The sequence below is a fragment of the Melanerpes formicivorus genome, unplaced genomic scaffold, assembly GCF_026170545.1.
Source record: "Melanerpes formicivorus ecotype bairdi unplaced genomic scaffold, bMelFor1.0.p_v2 SCAF_9, whole genome shotgun sequence".
Taxonomy (NCBI): domain Eukaryota; kingdom Metazoa; phylum Chordata; class Aves; order Piciformes; family Picidae; genus Melanerpes; species Melanerpes formicivorus.
In genome coordinates this window covers 1722618-1735785 of record NW_027142361.1, presented here as the reverse complement: position 1 = coordinate 1735785, position 13168 = coordinate 1722618, and the positions used below count along the sequence as shown (strand labels likewise).

Sequence of the window (13168 nt, the reverse complement as noted above, 5' to 3'; positions counted from 1 at the left end):
ATGGAATTTCTAAATTCATCTTTTAACTCTCTTATGCAATTCTGAATATCACCAGACATCGTTTTAATGGCCGAAACCAAAGAACCACGTGTCATGCTATCCTCCAATTGTCTCATTTGATCACTGAATTGGCCAACCGTGGGAGAAGCTCCACCATAACTTCTTGACACAATTCTGCTTGCCAGAATGTTTGCATAATTAGAAGGAGCAAGTTTGATGATCTTCTTAGCAAGACCAATACCCACAGGAATGTCATCAGGATTCAGAGTTTCATGTTCACCATAGAGTAGTTCTCTAACAGCAAATTCTCTCAAGCGCTTAATTCCCTCATCTATGGTAGTCCAGGGTTTAGGATTCCATGGAAGATCATCTCGGGAAGGGTATCTCAGGGCAACCGCTATTAAAAGGCGTATCCAAAGATTAACCTTACCGAGAGCTTCGCCTAGATGCCTATCTATTCCATTATCCCTTGAGAGAGTTCCTAACTGAGCTGCTGACTTGTCTCCAACTGTTAGAGCTGAAGCACCTGCATCATAGCACCTACTAAGCCAAGCTAGAACTGGCTCCTTATCTGCCCTGGTGAAATCTTTACGGACATTTCGCAATTCCTCCCGTGGAGAAGAACAGTCCGTAATATCATCTTCCTCCTCGTCTCCCTGAATTCTTTGCCCATATAATCCTGCTGTCATTCTCCTAAGGATCTCTTTAAGCTGAGAACCACCTTTGCCAGCTGCCTTCCTAGCTTCATCTCTATCCTGTTTTGATCTCACTAGGTTAGCTAGATCTTTAAAACAAACCTTCTCTTCCTCCTGAGCAGGATCTTTTAGAGTAGAGGGCCCCTCACCAGGATCAGTCTCCAACTCCTCTTCTTCTCCATCTTTGGCCTTTCCAGCTCTAGTCTTTAAAGGAGCCACCTTAACTGGAGCTGTGTTTGAATTTACAGCCACCTTAATGGAAGCTGACAGGTCCTGAGATAAATCAGCTGCTGGGGCAGTGACTTCTGGTCCCACCGAGGGAGTGGGTGGAAGTGACGTTGCTCCATTAATGGCCGACGGAGAAGAAGAAGAAGGAGAAGGAGTAGGTGCCATGTTGATACCAGCCGATGCCCTTGGCTGCTTGCCAGAATCAGCAAAGTCATTTAGAGCTGCCTTACCAATTAACTTTTCAGCCTTCTTTTTAACTGACACGGGTTCTCCACAGTCCTCATCACTAGATGACTCTGGGACTGATCGAGAGCCACGACGTTTTCTTTTTGATCTAGTTTTAATAACAAAACAAGCTCTGGATATCTTTCTCTCTCGCCGCAGAGAGAACAGTAAATATGCAATTACCATCACCAGCAACAGATTTATACACATCACATAAATCACCTTTGGATCCCAGGCATCACCTAAAGTTACTCTCTCCTCAGGCGGAATCTTAAAACCCTTTATCTCAATTGGGAGAGTGGTGGAGGTAACATTCCTGTATCTCACTGGCCATAATAAATTAATACATTTTCCATACCATAGTTTAACTCTATACATAACCCACATATAAATTGTCCGCACCAAATATTTACCCAGGTAATCCAAAATCAAACCCAAACAATATCTGTAAACCAGAGCCCCAAATATTGAAAAGAACAATCGCTCCACAAACCACAATACCTTCATGTTTGCTAATTCAGCTAGAAAACACTAAATCAATCAAATAATAAATTAAACTAATTATCTGCCCCACGTTGGGCGCCAATAAAAAAATGTGGTGGGTTTGGAAGGGCTAAGGCCAAGAAGCCTCCTCCCTTCCCCCTTGTAAAGTAAAAGGGAAAAAAAAATTGAAGGGAAAAGAAAAAAAACTCGCAACCTGAATTAGCAAAGCAGTGGAGCTATATTTACAAAGCAATGTAGGATTTGCAGGGGGAATATTTACAAATTTACAATATCTACAATATATACAAAGATATACAACAGAGTAACACAGAAATGAGAGTAACCCCCTCGGCAGAGAGGGGGTTCCCCACCTCCTCTTTCCCCTCTTTCCCCCCTTTCCCCAGATTAGGTTAGAAGAGAGAGAGAGCGAAAAAAGAAGTTAAAAGCAGTTTTGTGTTAATTGGAAAAGAGTTAATATACAGGCCTGGTATCTTGTTTTCAAGGCCGAGGCCTTGGCAGAAAGCCCAGCACAGAGTTAGCTGCAGAGCTGCTGCACCATGGAAAGGCGGAAGCAAGACTGAAGATAAGGTGCTGGAAAAACCCAGTATAGTCCCAGCTCAGAAGGTGCTTCCTCCCACTCGTCCAATGAAATTAGTTTAGACTATTCCTTCCGTTTACCAACTTCCGTCCACCATATTCCCTTTCTTAAGGGGGCAACGTCAACCGGCCACAGCTCTTTGTTCAGCATCAGAGAATGGTGAGTCAATTGGAGATTTTTAGTAAAGATTGAAAAAAAAACAAACCCAAACCAAGAAACCACAAACAAGGAAAAATAATTGGATTAGGGATTAGTTCTTAAATTACGTCATGTGACTGGAATTTAATTGAAAGCAGCAACTTTAATTTGCTCTGCTCTATGGAAGCCACAGAAACACAGAAACGTTCAGGTTGGAAAAGACCCTCAGGATCACCAAGTCTGAAGGGTTAAATCTTGGAGAGCCGAGCTCCAAGCACTGCTGGACTGATAAGAAGGAGACAGTGTTGGCCTTGATGGTTTGTGAACTATGGGAACTCAGTGCAGCAGTGCTGTTGGAGGAGGGCAGATTTTTGATTACGAGTGGTTGTTATGACCTGAGTGGGTCAGACTTCAGACATACAGCAGATTGATGTAACAGAGTCCCTGGTTCCTGTTGTAAACGGCTTCTGTGTTGTATTAGTTTTATAAAGAAGAATTCTGCATAATAAAGTGGACACTTGGCCTGCATCAGGCTGTGTCCCATCTCTTAATCACGGCAAAGTCCAGCTGATAACCCTACTCTACAAGGTTCACCCTGAAACCATATCCCCAAGCACCACATCCAAACAACCTTTAAACACATCCAGGGTTGGTGATTCAAACACCTCCCTGGGCAAACCATTCCAATGCCTGACCAAAACCCACTCCAGAATAAATTTCTTCCTTCACATACACAAGCCCTTCTACTAGCTGCAAGGAACCATTTATGATTTATTAATACTAACATAGAAATGGAACTAAACAACAATGAAATAAAGGATAATGAAAAGTTTTTTGGCCTGTAATTAGTCTGCAAGCTTTTAGAGATGCAAAAGTCTGAGGTATTCAGTACAAACTTTGTGGCAATGCCAGCGACGAGCAGTGTGAGCAATCTGGCAGTGCAGGCCTAGAGCCTGACATGCTGGTAGGCCATGTTCAGCATAAATGCAGAGTTAGCTAGCAGTGGAGCAAAACAGTGCTGTGCCTGCAGCATGTAACTAAAACAAGACACTGGTAGCTATAAACATGGACAGTTATCTTGGGACAACAGGACATGCACCTGCATCAACAACCTCGTTGTGTCATTAGTAGTTGGACCAATAATCTGTAATAGTGCAATGTGTGGTCACTCATAGGGAACCAATGGAGCTATGCCAACAGAGCACTCCGAGCTTATATAAGTTGTAGCAGTTGCCTTGCTACGCACTTCTGCCTTTCCTGTCTCCTGTTTCTTCTACATTTTACAGAGCTATACTTGCACTACAGGCCTGCTCCATAGGCCTGCACCTCAGGCCTGCACCATAGGTCTGCAACACTGGAACAATAAAGGAACAATACTCGATCACATTGGTCAGCCGTATTGATTCCTATCTCCATCGCCCCATTAAAACTTAGATTTTGTTGGAGTGGGAATAATGCAAACAGATAATTCAAACTGCAAACAAGTCATACACTAATCATCAAATCTGACTTAGAATCGTAGATTCATGGATTGGTTTGGGTTGGAAGGGACCATCTAGTTTCAATCCCCCCTGTCACAGGCAGGGATAGCTTCCACTAGACCAGGTCATTCAAGGCCCCATCCAACCTGACAGTGAACACCTCCAGGTGTTTTTCTGTTTCTTTTACTAACCTCTGTATTTAATGATCAGTAAAGATTTGGTAATAGCATATAAATTATATTTAATAAAAAGTAAAGTAAAAAGTGCCTTGGAAAGGAAAGGATGAAGATAAGGTATTCTAAAAAATAATCCATCTATCTTATAAAGTGAATTTATGGGATGTGCAATGCATATGTGAAAATTAATTTCTATGGGAGGCTATGAAGGGTGAAGCTAGTGATGGGCTGAAGCAGATGCAGATACTTCATTAAGCCAGGTCCAGAATAAAACTTTTATACTTCTCTGAAATATGTAGTGTTTAACTACTTGCAAAGGAATGCTGCCAAATAGAATAGAATAGAATAGAATAGAATAGAATAGAATAGAATAGAATAGAATAGAATAGACCAGGTTGGAAGAGACCTTCAAGATCATCGCGTCCAACCTATCAACCAATCCAACCCACCTAAACAACTAACCCATGGCATCAAGCACCCCTTCAAGTCTCCTCCTCAACACCTCCAATGATGGTGACTCCACCACCTCCCCGGGCAGCCCATTCCAATGGGCAATCACTCTCTCTGTATAGAACTTCTTCCTAACATCCAGCCTAAAACTCCCCTGGTGCAGCCTGAGACTGTGTCCTCTTGTTCTGGTACTGGCTGCCTAGGAGAAGAGACCAATATCCACCTGTCTACAACCCCCCTTCAGGTAGCTGTAGAGAGCAATAACGTCACCCCTGAGTCTCCTCCTCTCCAGGCTAAGCAGCCCCAGCTCCCTCAGCCTCTCCTCATAGGGCTTGTGTTCCAAACCCCTCACCAACTTCGTTGCCCTTCTCTGGATGCACTCCAGCAAGTCAACATCCTTCCTAAACTGAGGGGCCCAGAACTGGATACAGTACTCGAGGTGTGGCCTAAATAGTGCAGCATACAGGGGCAGAATGACCTCCCTGCTCCTGCTGGCCGCACTGTTCCTGATGCAGGCCAGGATGCCACTGGCCTTCTTGGCTGCCTGGGCACACTGCAGGCTCATGTTCAGCCTACCATCAACCAGCACCCCCAGGTGCCTCTCTGCCTGGCCACTCTCCAGCCACTCTGACCCTAGCCTGTAGCTCTGCATGGGGTTGCTGTGGCCAATGTGCAGAACCCGGCACTTGGATGTGTTAAATCTCATGCCGTTGGATTCTGCCCATCTGTCCAGCCTGTCAAGATCCCTCTGCAAAGCCTCTCTACCCTCCAGCAGATCAACTCCTGACCCCAGCTTGGTGTCGTCCGCGAATTTACTGATGATGGACTCAATGTCCTCATCCAGATCATCTATAAAGATGTTAAAGAGCATGGGGCCCAGCAAATAATAATTTACATGGGCCACTTGAGCAGTCTGATTCGAGCTATCATAGAAGTGAACTGATGTTTTTTAATGTGACACACAATTTCATTGATGCCAATCTAAATTTCAGTTTAGCTGGAATAATTACTTTGAAGATATCAATGCTGTAAAATAGCACTTTATTTAGTTCTAATGAGAAACTCGAACAGTGAATGACACTGAGTATCTTCCACAAAATATTCCTGTTAGAGCCAGTATCTATTTTCTATGTGAATGGTAAGACAACTAGCTTGTATAGACACTATGGACTCTTTGGGATTAATGCTAGGGTACTGCAAATTTGTTCCCCAATGGGGAAGCAATTAAGTAAGAACTTAATAAGCAATCAGAGAAGTCCATACAAATCTCATGTAGATTTTTTATACTAGTAACAATATTGTAAAGTTTATGTAAATTTGGGAGAAAAATTTCTCCACATTAAAAAAGTATAATAATGTAAGTCATATGTAAGTGACAGTTTTATAGCCTTGGAAAAGGAAATTCTTTCTTGGGTGGCAAATGTGGCACAGGCAAAGGGAATTTACTCATTATGTTATCTCCTAGTGTCATCCTAACTGTTTTAAAAGATGAGATTATTTCTGTTTGAGATTTCAGTATATGGTTTCTAACTGCTATACTACATAATGGTACACTTACTCCCTTGAATTAGCTAAAAAGTGAGAATTATTTTTATCATCTATTAAATAATCATCATACAGTGACATATTTAGCTTTCAGGCTTCTCTGGCAGTCCAGAACTCTTGTCTTTCAAGCCCTAATCTGTGAAGCTTTACTGATGAAATCATACTTTGCTTTCCAGGATTTCCCTAGAAACAATTCTCTGACTAAACAAGATGAAAATACTGTAAAACTAGGAAATTGATTTTTATTTGGGGAAAGAAAATCAAGAAAATGAAGAAACATGGCAGTAAAGATAACATAAAGAAAGTTAACCGTTTCAGCGGTAAGCTCCATCGGGAACACACCAAGACCAGGAGCCTCAGAAAAGCACTAACTGCTCCCTTTTCAACTTGCGGGACCCACGCGGAATCTGGACACTCGGCTAGGATCGGCTCTTGCCGTTTCTCCACGTGATCGGGATCGCTTGGGCTCCCTGCGTGCCGCGGCACTTTAAAAAGCCCGCGGCAGCTCGTGGGCGGTTCTGTTTCAGCCCGGGTTCCTGCTCGGACGTGTGTGCCACCACACTTTTTCTAAAACTTTCTCCAGTAGGTCCTGTGGGCAGGGCTAGGCATGGTGGTAACTCGCCGCAATAACTCCTTTAAAAAGTCAGTCTCGACTCAGACCAAGGGGGAATATAAGCAGGTAGGTAGGTGTCATAAGCAAGTGGTAGGCGTCCAGGCATATGGCTGCAGACAGTGCTGGAGCCTGGCACTTGAGATGCAGGGTAGTGGAGACAACTCCTGCATAACATGTGAGCAGATTGAGAATCTGATTAGCCTGGTGTCCGGACTGAAGGACGAGGTTGCTAGACTTAGAGATGTAAGGGATTGTAGAAGGGTGACAAACCTGAGTAACCAGGCTCTGCAGGCCCCCCCAGCAGAGGCTGGTTATCCAAAAAGCAGAGGGGAATGGATGCAGGTTACTCTCAAAAGACGCAAGGTTAAACATCCTTGCCTCCCCTCACCTTCCCCACTCCCCTTGGAGTGCTACAGGCTGGGGTCAGAGTGGCTGGAGAGCAGCCAGGCAGAGAGGGACCTGGGGGTGCTGGTTGATGGCAGGATGAACATGAGCCTGCAGTGTGCCCAGGCAGCCAAGAGGGCCAATGGCATCCTGGCCTGCATCAAGGACAGTGTGGCCAGCAGGAGCAGGGAGGTCATTCTGCCCCTGTACACTGCACCGGTTAGGCCGCACCTCGAGTACTGTGTCCAGTTCTGGGCCCCTCAGTTTAGGAAGGAGGTTGACTTGCTGGAGTGCGTCCAGAGAAGGGCAACGAAGTTGGTGAGGGGTTTGGAACACAAGCCCTATGAGGAGAGGCTGAGGGAGCTGGGGCTGCTTAGCCTGGAGAAGAGGAGACTCAGGGGTGACGTTATTGCTTTCTACAACTACCTGAAGGGGGGTTGTAGACAGGCAGAGGTTGGTCTCTTCTCCCAGGCAGCCACTACCAGAACAAGAGGACACAGTCACAGGCTGTGCCAGGGGAGGTTCAGGCTGGAGGTCAGGAGGAAGTTCTATACAGAGAGAGTGATTGCTCTTTGGAATGGGCTGCCCGGGGAGGTGGTTGGAGTCGCCATCGCTAGAGGTGTTCAGGAGGAGACTTGACAGGGTGCTTGGTTGCATAGTTTAGTTGGTTGGGTGGTGTTGGATGATAGGTTGGACGCGATGATCTTGAAGGTCTCTTCCAACCTGGTTTATTCTATTCTATTTTTTCTATTCTAACCAAAGTGATTAATTTTTATTGCTTTTCACTACAAATGCTTAAGTGAATGATACATATTTATAAGCAGTAAGGATGGGAGTAGGCTATTCAGTAAAATGAAGGTTAAGGAGAGGGGTTTGGGGTTTTTTCAGTTTAAAATAAACACAATTCTTTGCTGTGTTAGTTCTCAGAGGGAACAATTTCTTCATGAAGTATGTGAAAGTTGAGGGGAGAGGAAATATTTATTTGGACTTCAGCTTTAAAAAAAAAATCTTAATTCTCCTGTAAAATGATACGGACATAAGGCTTTCTCTAGCACTCATTTCTAAAACAGAACTCTTTTGACCTTTCAGCCTAAACTAGGTTTTATATTCAAAAGGAAGAAATGTAGCATATCATAAAACTAGTAAAAATAGATACCAAGATTAGGCAGGCAGCAATAGTCTTCAAACATGCCAAAAAGTATAGAGAGATTAGTCTCTCAAATTACAACAAATTGGCAAGGGGAATATTTGATTTGTCTTATGAACTGCTTCAGTACTTACAGTTCTAGCAGCTGTAGCTCTGTGAGAGATAAGGTCAGCTGTTTTTGTTTTTCACCTCCAGCTAATGATCAGTGCTGTATTTTTGAACACTGTAATATACTGTAACATACATGTAACCAGAAGCTGTCCCCTTCCCAAAGATGATCAGCCTGTAAGGTGTGAGCAGTCAATTAGATGTCATCACTGTTTAAGAAGCTGACTTTTAGAGCAAGTAATTTTTCTTTTTTTTTTTCTTTTTTTTTTTTTTTTTTAGGATATTTGGGCTGTGTTTTCAGACCTACTTTCTGAATGGTGAGGCTTTGGCTATCAGGATGAAGATCCACTACAGTTTTTATACCAAATCAAGTGTGGTTGGTGATCTGTGCATCATTTTTGGCTGATGTCTCAACACTATTTTGCTATCTCTAGCTCTTAGAGGTCTGATTAGATAAGAATTGTGGTCTTGGTTTCCTTGTTCTGGGGAAAAATAGCTCTGCATGTCGTTTCTAGACTTCTAAAATTCACCTAAAAAAACCTGACCTCATCTGACCTCTTCAGAGAAGCTACGTACGCACTCTTTTTGAATGCTTGGAGTTGGAAACAATTTGTGTGCATGTATTTTAGGCATAAGATCCATGGCATAGGCTCTTTTTGACATGCCTAGCCACTTGTCTGGATGACCACATTTTAGGAAAGTTATGCACATCCATTTTATTGAGAAATTCACACCTGCCCAAATGACTTTGTGCAATAATATTTTGGTTAAAAAGGCCTTGGCTTGGAATGCATGACGGTTCTTGGAAAAAAAAATTCAACTCATCAGGAGTAGAAATGGGGAAGAGCTTAGCCACTGCTTCAGACACTGCTTTAAGATTTGAGGTAATGCATTGGTAATAGTTGTGGAAATGTATTAGGGCCGTTCAGACTCGGCTATTCTGTCTGGTTAAGAACAGGGGGTTAATCAGTACAGATGACTGCTGTAAACATGAAGCTATTGACTCTCATGGCTTTGCCTCTGCCATTTCTCTTTGTGTCAGCAGTCTTTTGATTTTTCCCCTCAGTGTTTCTAAAAAGACTTAGCTTTTGTGCTGTTGCGGAACAGGAAAGCTTGAAAGCTTGAAAATGTTAATGGAATGAAATAATTGTTTTCCTATCAGCTCTCATATGCAATTCTTTAGTTTTGGATTATGATGGGAGACAAATTAGTGAAGTGGGATCAGTTACAGATTACACAGAAGTTGTTTATAAGCCTGTTAGGAGGTCAGAAGGTGTTACAAGAGGAAAAGATGAAAACATAAACAGCAGCGCAGCACTTTTGGCAAATAAAAAAGGTCATTCTGTTTCCTGGTCCGAGTGGCTATACACATCATCAACAGTTAAAAATGGTGTAGTGTGTTGGTTATCCCTAAACCTTCACTTTCCTTGACATGTATGTGTATTTGTATTGAAAACAAAATCTGCATCAGATTAAAATATTTTAGTCTCTTATTTTTCATGTCATATAGTAAGCAAAACCTTCACTATCTTTTAAAGTTTCTTTATCAGTCTATCTGAAGTGGACAGAATAAGGTTATAAATCTTTCATATTATTAAATTAATTACTGATTTACTTAAATTACTAGATTTTAACTATTTTTTTTTCACCTAGTCGATTACCAAAATGGATAACTTGGATAATTTTGTGAAGTGTTTTATGCCTCAGTGTACAAATGTAAAGCATTTAATATTTTATACTCTAGGAAATCTGCTTTGGGGACAGAATATTCTGGTGGGTTTTAGTTTTACAGAAATGTGCATTACTCTGGCATCTAAATGTCCTAAACATTTATGCCTTTGAAAATGCAGTATTAAGGTTTATGACAGATATTTTCATTCTGTAATATACCATGCATTTGTAACTGCTTTTAGGAAAGCTCTCTGTATTATATTTGATAGCAAAATTAAAACCAAAGGTAAAAGCTTGAGAGAAGTAATATTAAGAGATTCAAGGAATGCAACCCTTCCTGAGATATCTAACAAAGACTACTCAAGCTGCTACTTTAGAGATGCAGTCACCTGCATCTCCCTTAGCACTTAAAATTGTAGTTGTAGATATGTTATTTAAGTACCATACCATTCATGTATAATAAAACACTTTATTATGTCTTATGTAATTAATTTGCTTGTGAAACAGATGTGCTGAATATAGACTAGAATATTCAAAAGGAAAACCAGCCTTTTTTTTCCCTCCAAGAGAAGCAGATTCCAAACATCATCATTCTGTAAATGATATCTGCAAAAATCACAGGTTTTATGTATTGTGTTTTTTAGATCTTACACAAACAAATTGCTTACTTCCTTTATTTGAGAGCTTTGTAAAGATAAAGATCACAAAGTCTGGCTTGGCCTAGATGAAGTTCTGGCATTTCAAAGACTTGTCACTGGTGAACTTAATTTCCAAACCTTTGCTGTCAAACTTGGGAAAAAGTGCTTTCTCAGGGTTTCATCAATTGTTTTTCCACATATGCTGATCTGATTGCTAATCTAATTGTTGCACAAATGCCCTTAAAAATCTGCATAACAAAGAACTGGAACCCATACATGAGTCCAGTACTATTAAATTGTTTATACTGAGTACACTTCCATGCCCCTGATTTTACCTCCTTTTCCCACCAGAAAGGACTTGGCCATATGAAGGGACTAAGAACTTGGAAGAGACAGGGAACAGTCACAGAGCAATTGCATTGGAGTTAAAGATTTTATAAAGAAATCACAGTACTATATTGGTTTAGTGGTGTTAATTATGTGGAAACAATTAAATTCTGGCATGAAGTGAAGAACAAAATGTTCATTCATTTCAACTGAGCCAAGAGTTCACGTTAAGGACCTTCTTCCTGTGAGATATTCAGATCTCTAAGTATGAAATGCTTGTAAAAAACACCATGCGCCATGGAATAAACTTCACTATTAACTAGCCTTTAAAATAGTATCTTTACCAGATCAAATAACTTTAACATATACAGTATGCCTAGGTAGCACTTTATAGCCATCCTACCTTCTTTTCTTGTACAGTGTTCGAAACTGTCAAGGTGTAGATTCCACTTGCAGTCAGTCCAGATTTGAAAGCTTCAGCACAGTCTTTGAAGCTGATTTGCTCCTCTTTAGCTATGAAGTTGTGCTTAGCTGTTAAAAATATAGTGGAAATGGAAGGCATTAAGAGAGGAATAAAAGTTACTAAGAAGTAATTAATGATGTAATCAGCTCAATGCTTTGTAGTTCCAAAAAATATGCCTGTTCCGGAAAAGAAATGAGAAGTAACGGTATTCATTATGTGTGTTGTTGCTTTACTTGATTTAGAGACATTACTCTGATATGAACATGATTATCTCATAGATTGAGAATTGCTGAATTATTTCAGCTGAACAATTTCTGCTTCCATTCATTGCCTTTGCTGGACTCCTGCATAAATTCTAACCTCTATGCATTAACTACTACTACAAATATATCTAACTAGCAACTGATTGTATTAATAGAATAGAATAGAATAGAATAGAATAGAATAGAATAGAATAGAATAGAATAGAATAGAATAAACCAGGTTGGAAGAGACCTTCAAGATCATCACGTCCAACCTATCACCCAACACCACCCAATCAACTAACCCATGTAACCAAGCACCCTGTCAAGTCTCCTCCTGAACACCTCCAGTGACAGTGACTCCACCACCTCCCCAGGCAGCCCATTCCAATGGGCAATCACTCTCTCTGTGTAAAACTTCCTCCTGACCTCCAGCCTGAACTTCCCCTGGCGCAGCCTGAGACTGTGTCCTCTTGTTCTGGTGCTGGTTGCCTGGGAGAAGAGACCAACCTCTGCCTGTTTACAACCCCCCTTCAGGTAGTTGTAGAGAGCAATAAGGTCACCCCTGAGTCTCCTCCTCTCCAGGCTAAGCAGCCCCAGCTCCCTCAGTCTCTCCTCATAGGGCTTGTGTTCCAAGCCCCTCACTAACTTCGTTGCCCTTCTCTGGACTCGTTCCAGCAAGTCAACATCCTTCCTAAACTGAGGGGCCCAGAACTGGACACAGTACTCGAGGTGTGGCCTAACCAGTGCAGTGTACAGGGGCAGAATGACCTCCCTGCTCCTGCTGGCCACACTGTTCTTAATGCAGGCCAGGATGCCATTGGCCCTCCTGGCCGCCTGGGCACACTGCAGGCTCATGTTCATCCTACCATCAACCAGCACCCCCAGGTCCCTCTCTGCCTGGCTGCTCTCCAGCCACTCTGACCCCAGCCTGTAGCACTGCATGACCTAATAATAATAATGACCTAATATGATTCTAATATTGTGAAAACTAACATAAGAGAATAAACCTTTATTTAGAATAAACCAAACCAGGTTGGAAGAGACCTTCAAGATCATCGCGTCCAACCCATCAACCAATCCAACCCACCTAAACAACTAACCCATGGCACCAAGCACCCCATCAAGTCTCCTCCTGAAAACCTCCAATGACGGCGACTCCACCACCTCCTTGGGCAGTCCATTCCAATGGACAATCACTCTTTCTGTATAGAACTTCTTCCTAACATCCTAACATAGAGTTATGGAATCTCTTCTAATACAGCTGACTGGAATAACTACTCTCAAAATTTTAGGCAGTTGGTTTTTTTTTGGCCCCTCCTGAACACGAACATGCTGAAGCTTGGTAGATCAGACCAACCCTCTAAGGAGACATCCCTTCTGGAATTAATTTGAGTAAAAAATACATTTTAATATGCCTAAGCCTTCTCATTTTACAGAACAATCTAAGGCTCATCCTTTTGTTCAGTTCTTTATTAACTGTGGAGGTTGGAATTTCCTGGCATTTTGCCTGCTGACTGATATTTCGTATTTGACCCTTTTGGGGTTGGTTCTGT

The 13168-nt window shown here is 42.0% G+C and overlaps 1 protein-coding gene across 2 annotated transcripts in view; it reads right to left on the bottom strand.

Moving 5' to 3' along the window:
- ANGPT2 (angiopoietin 2) overlaps positions 1 to 13168 on the bottom strand; it is a 64556-nt gene that overhangs the window by 26472 nt on the left and 24916 nt on the right. For both annotated transcript variants that reach the window (XM_068142961.1, XM_068142962.1), the window contains one exon: positions 11311 to 11438. In XM_068142961.1, the coding sequence (XP_067999062.1) occupies positions 11311 to 11438 (128 nt within the window). The remainder of the gene's footprint in view (positions 1 to 11310; positions 11439 to 13168) is intronic.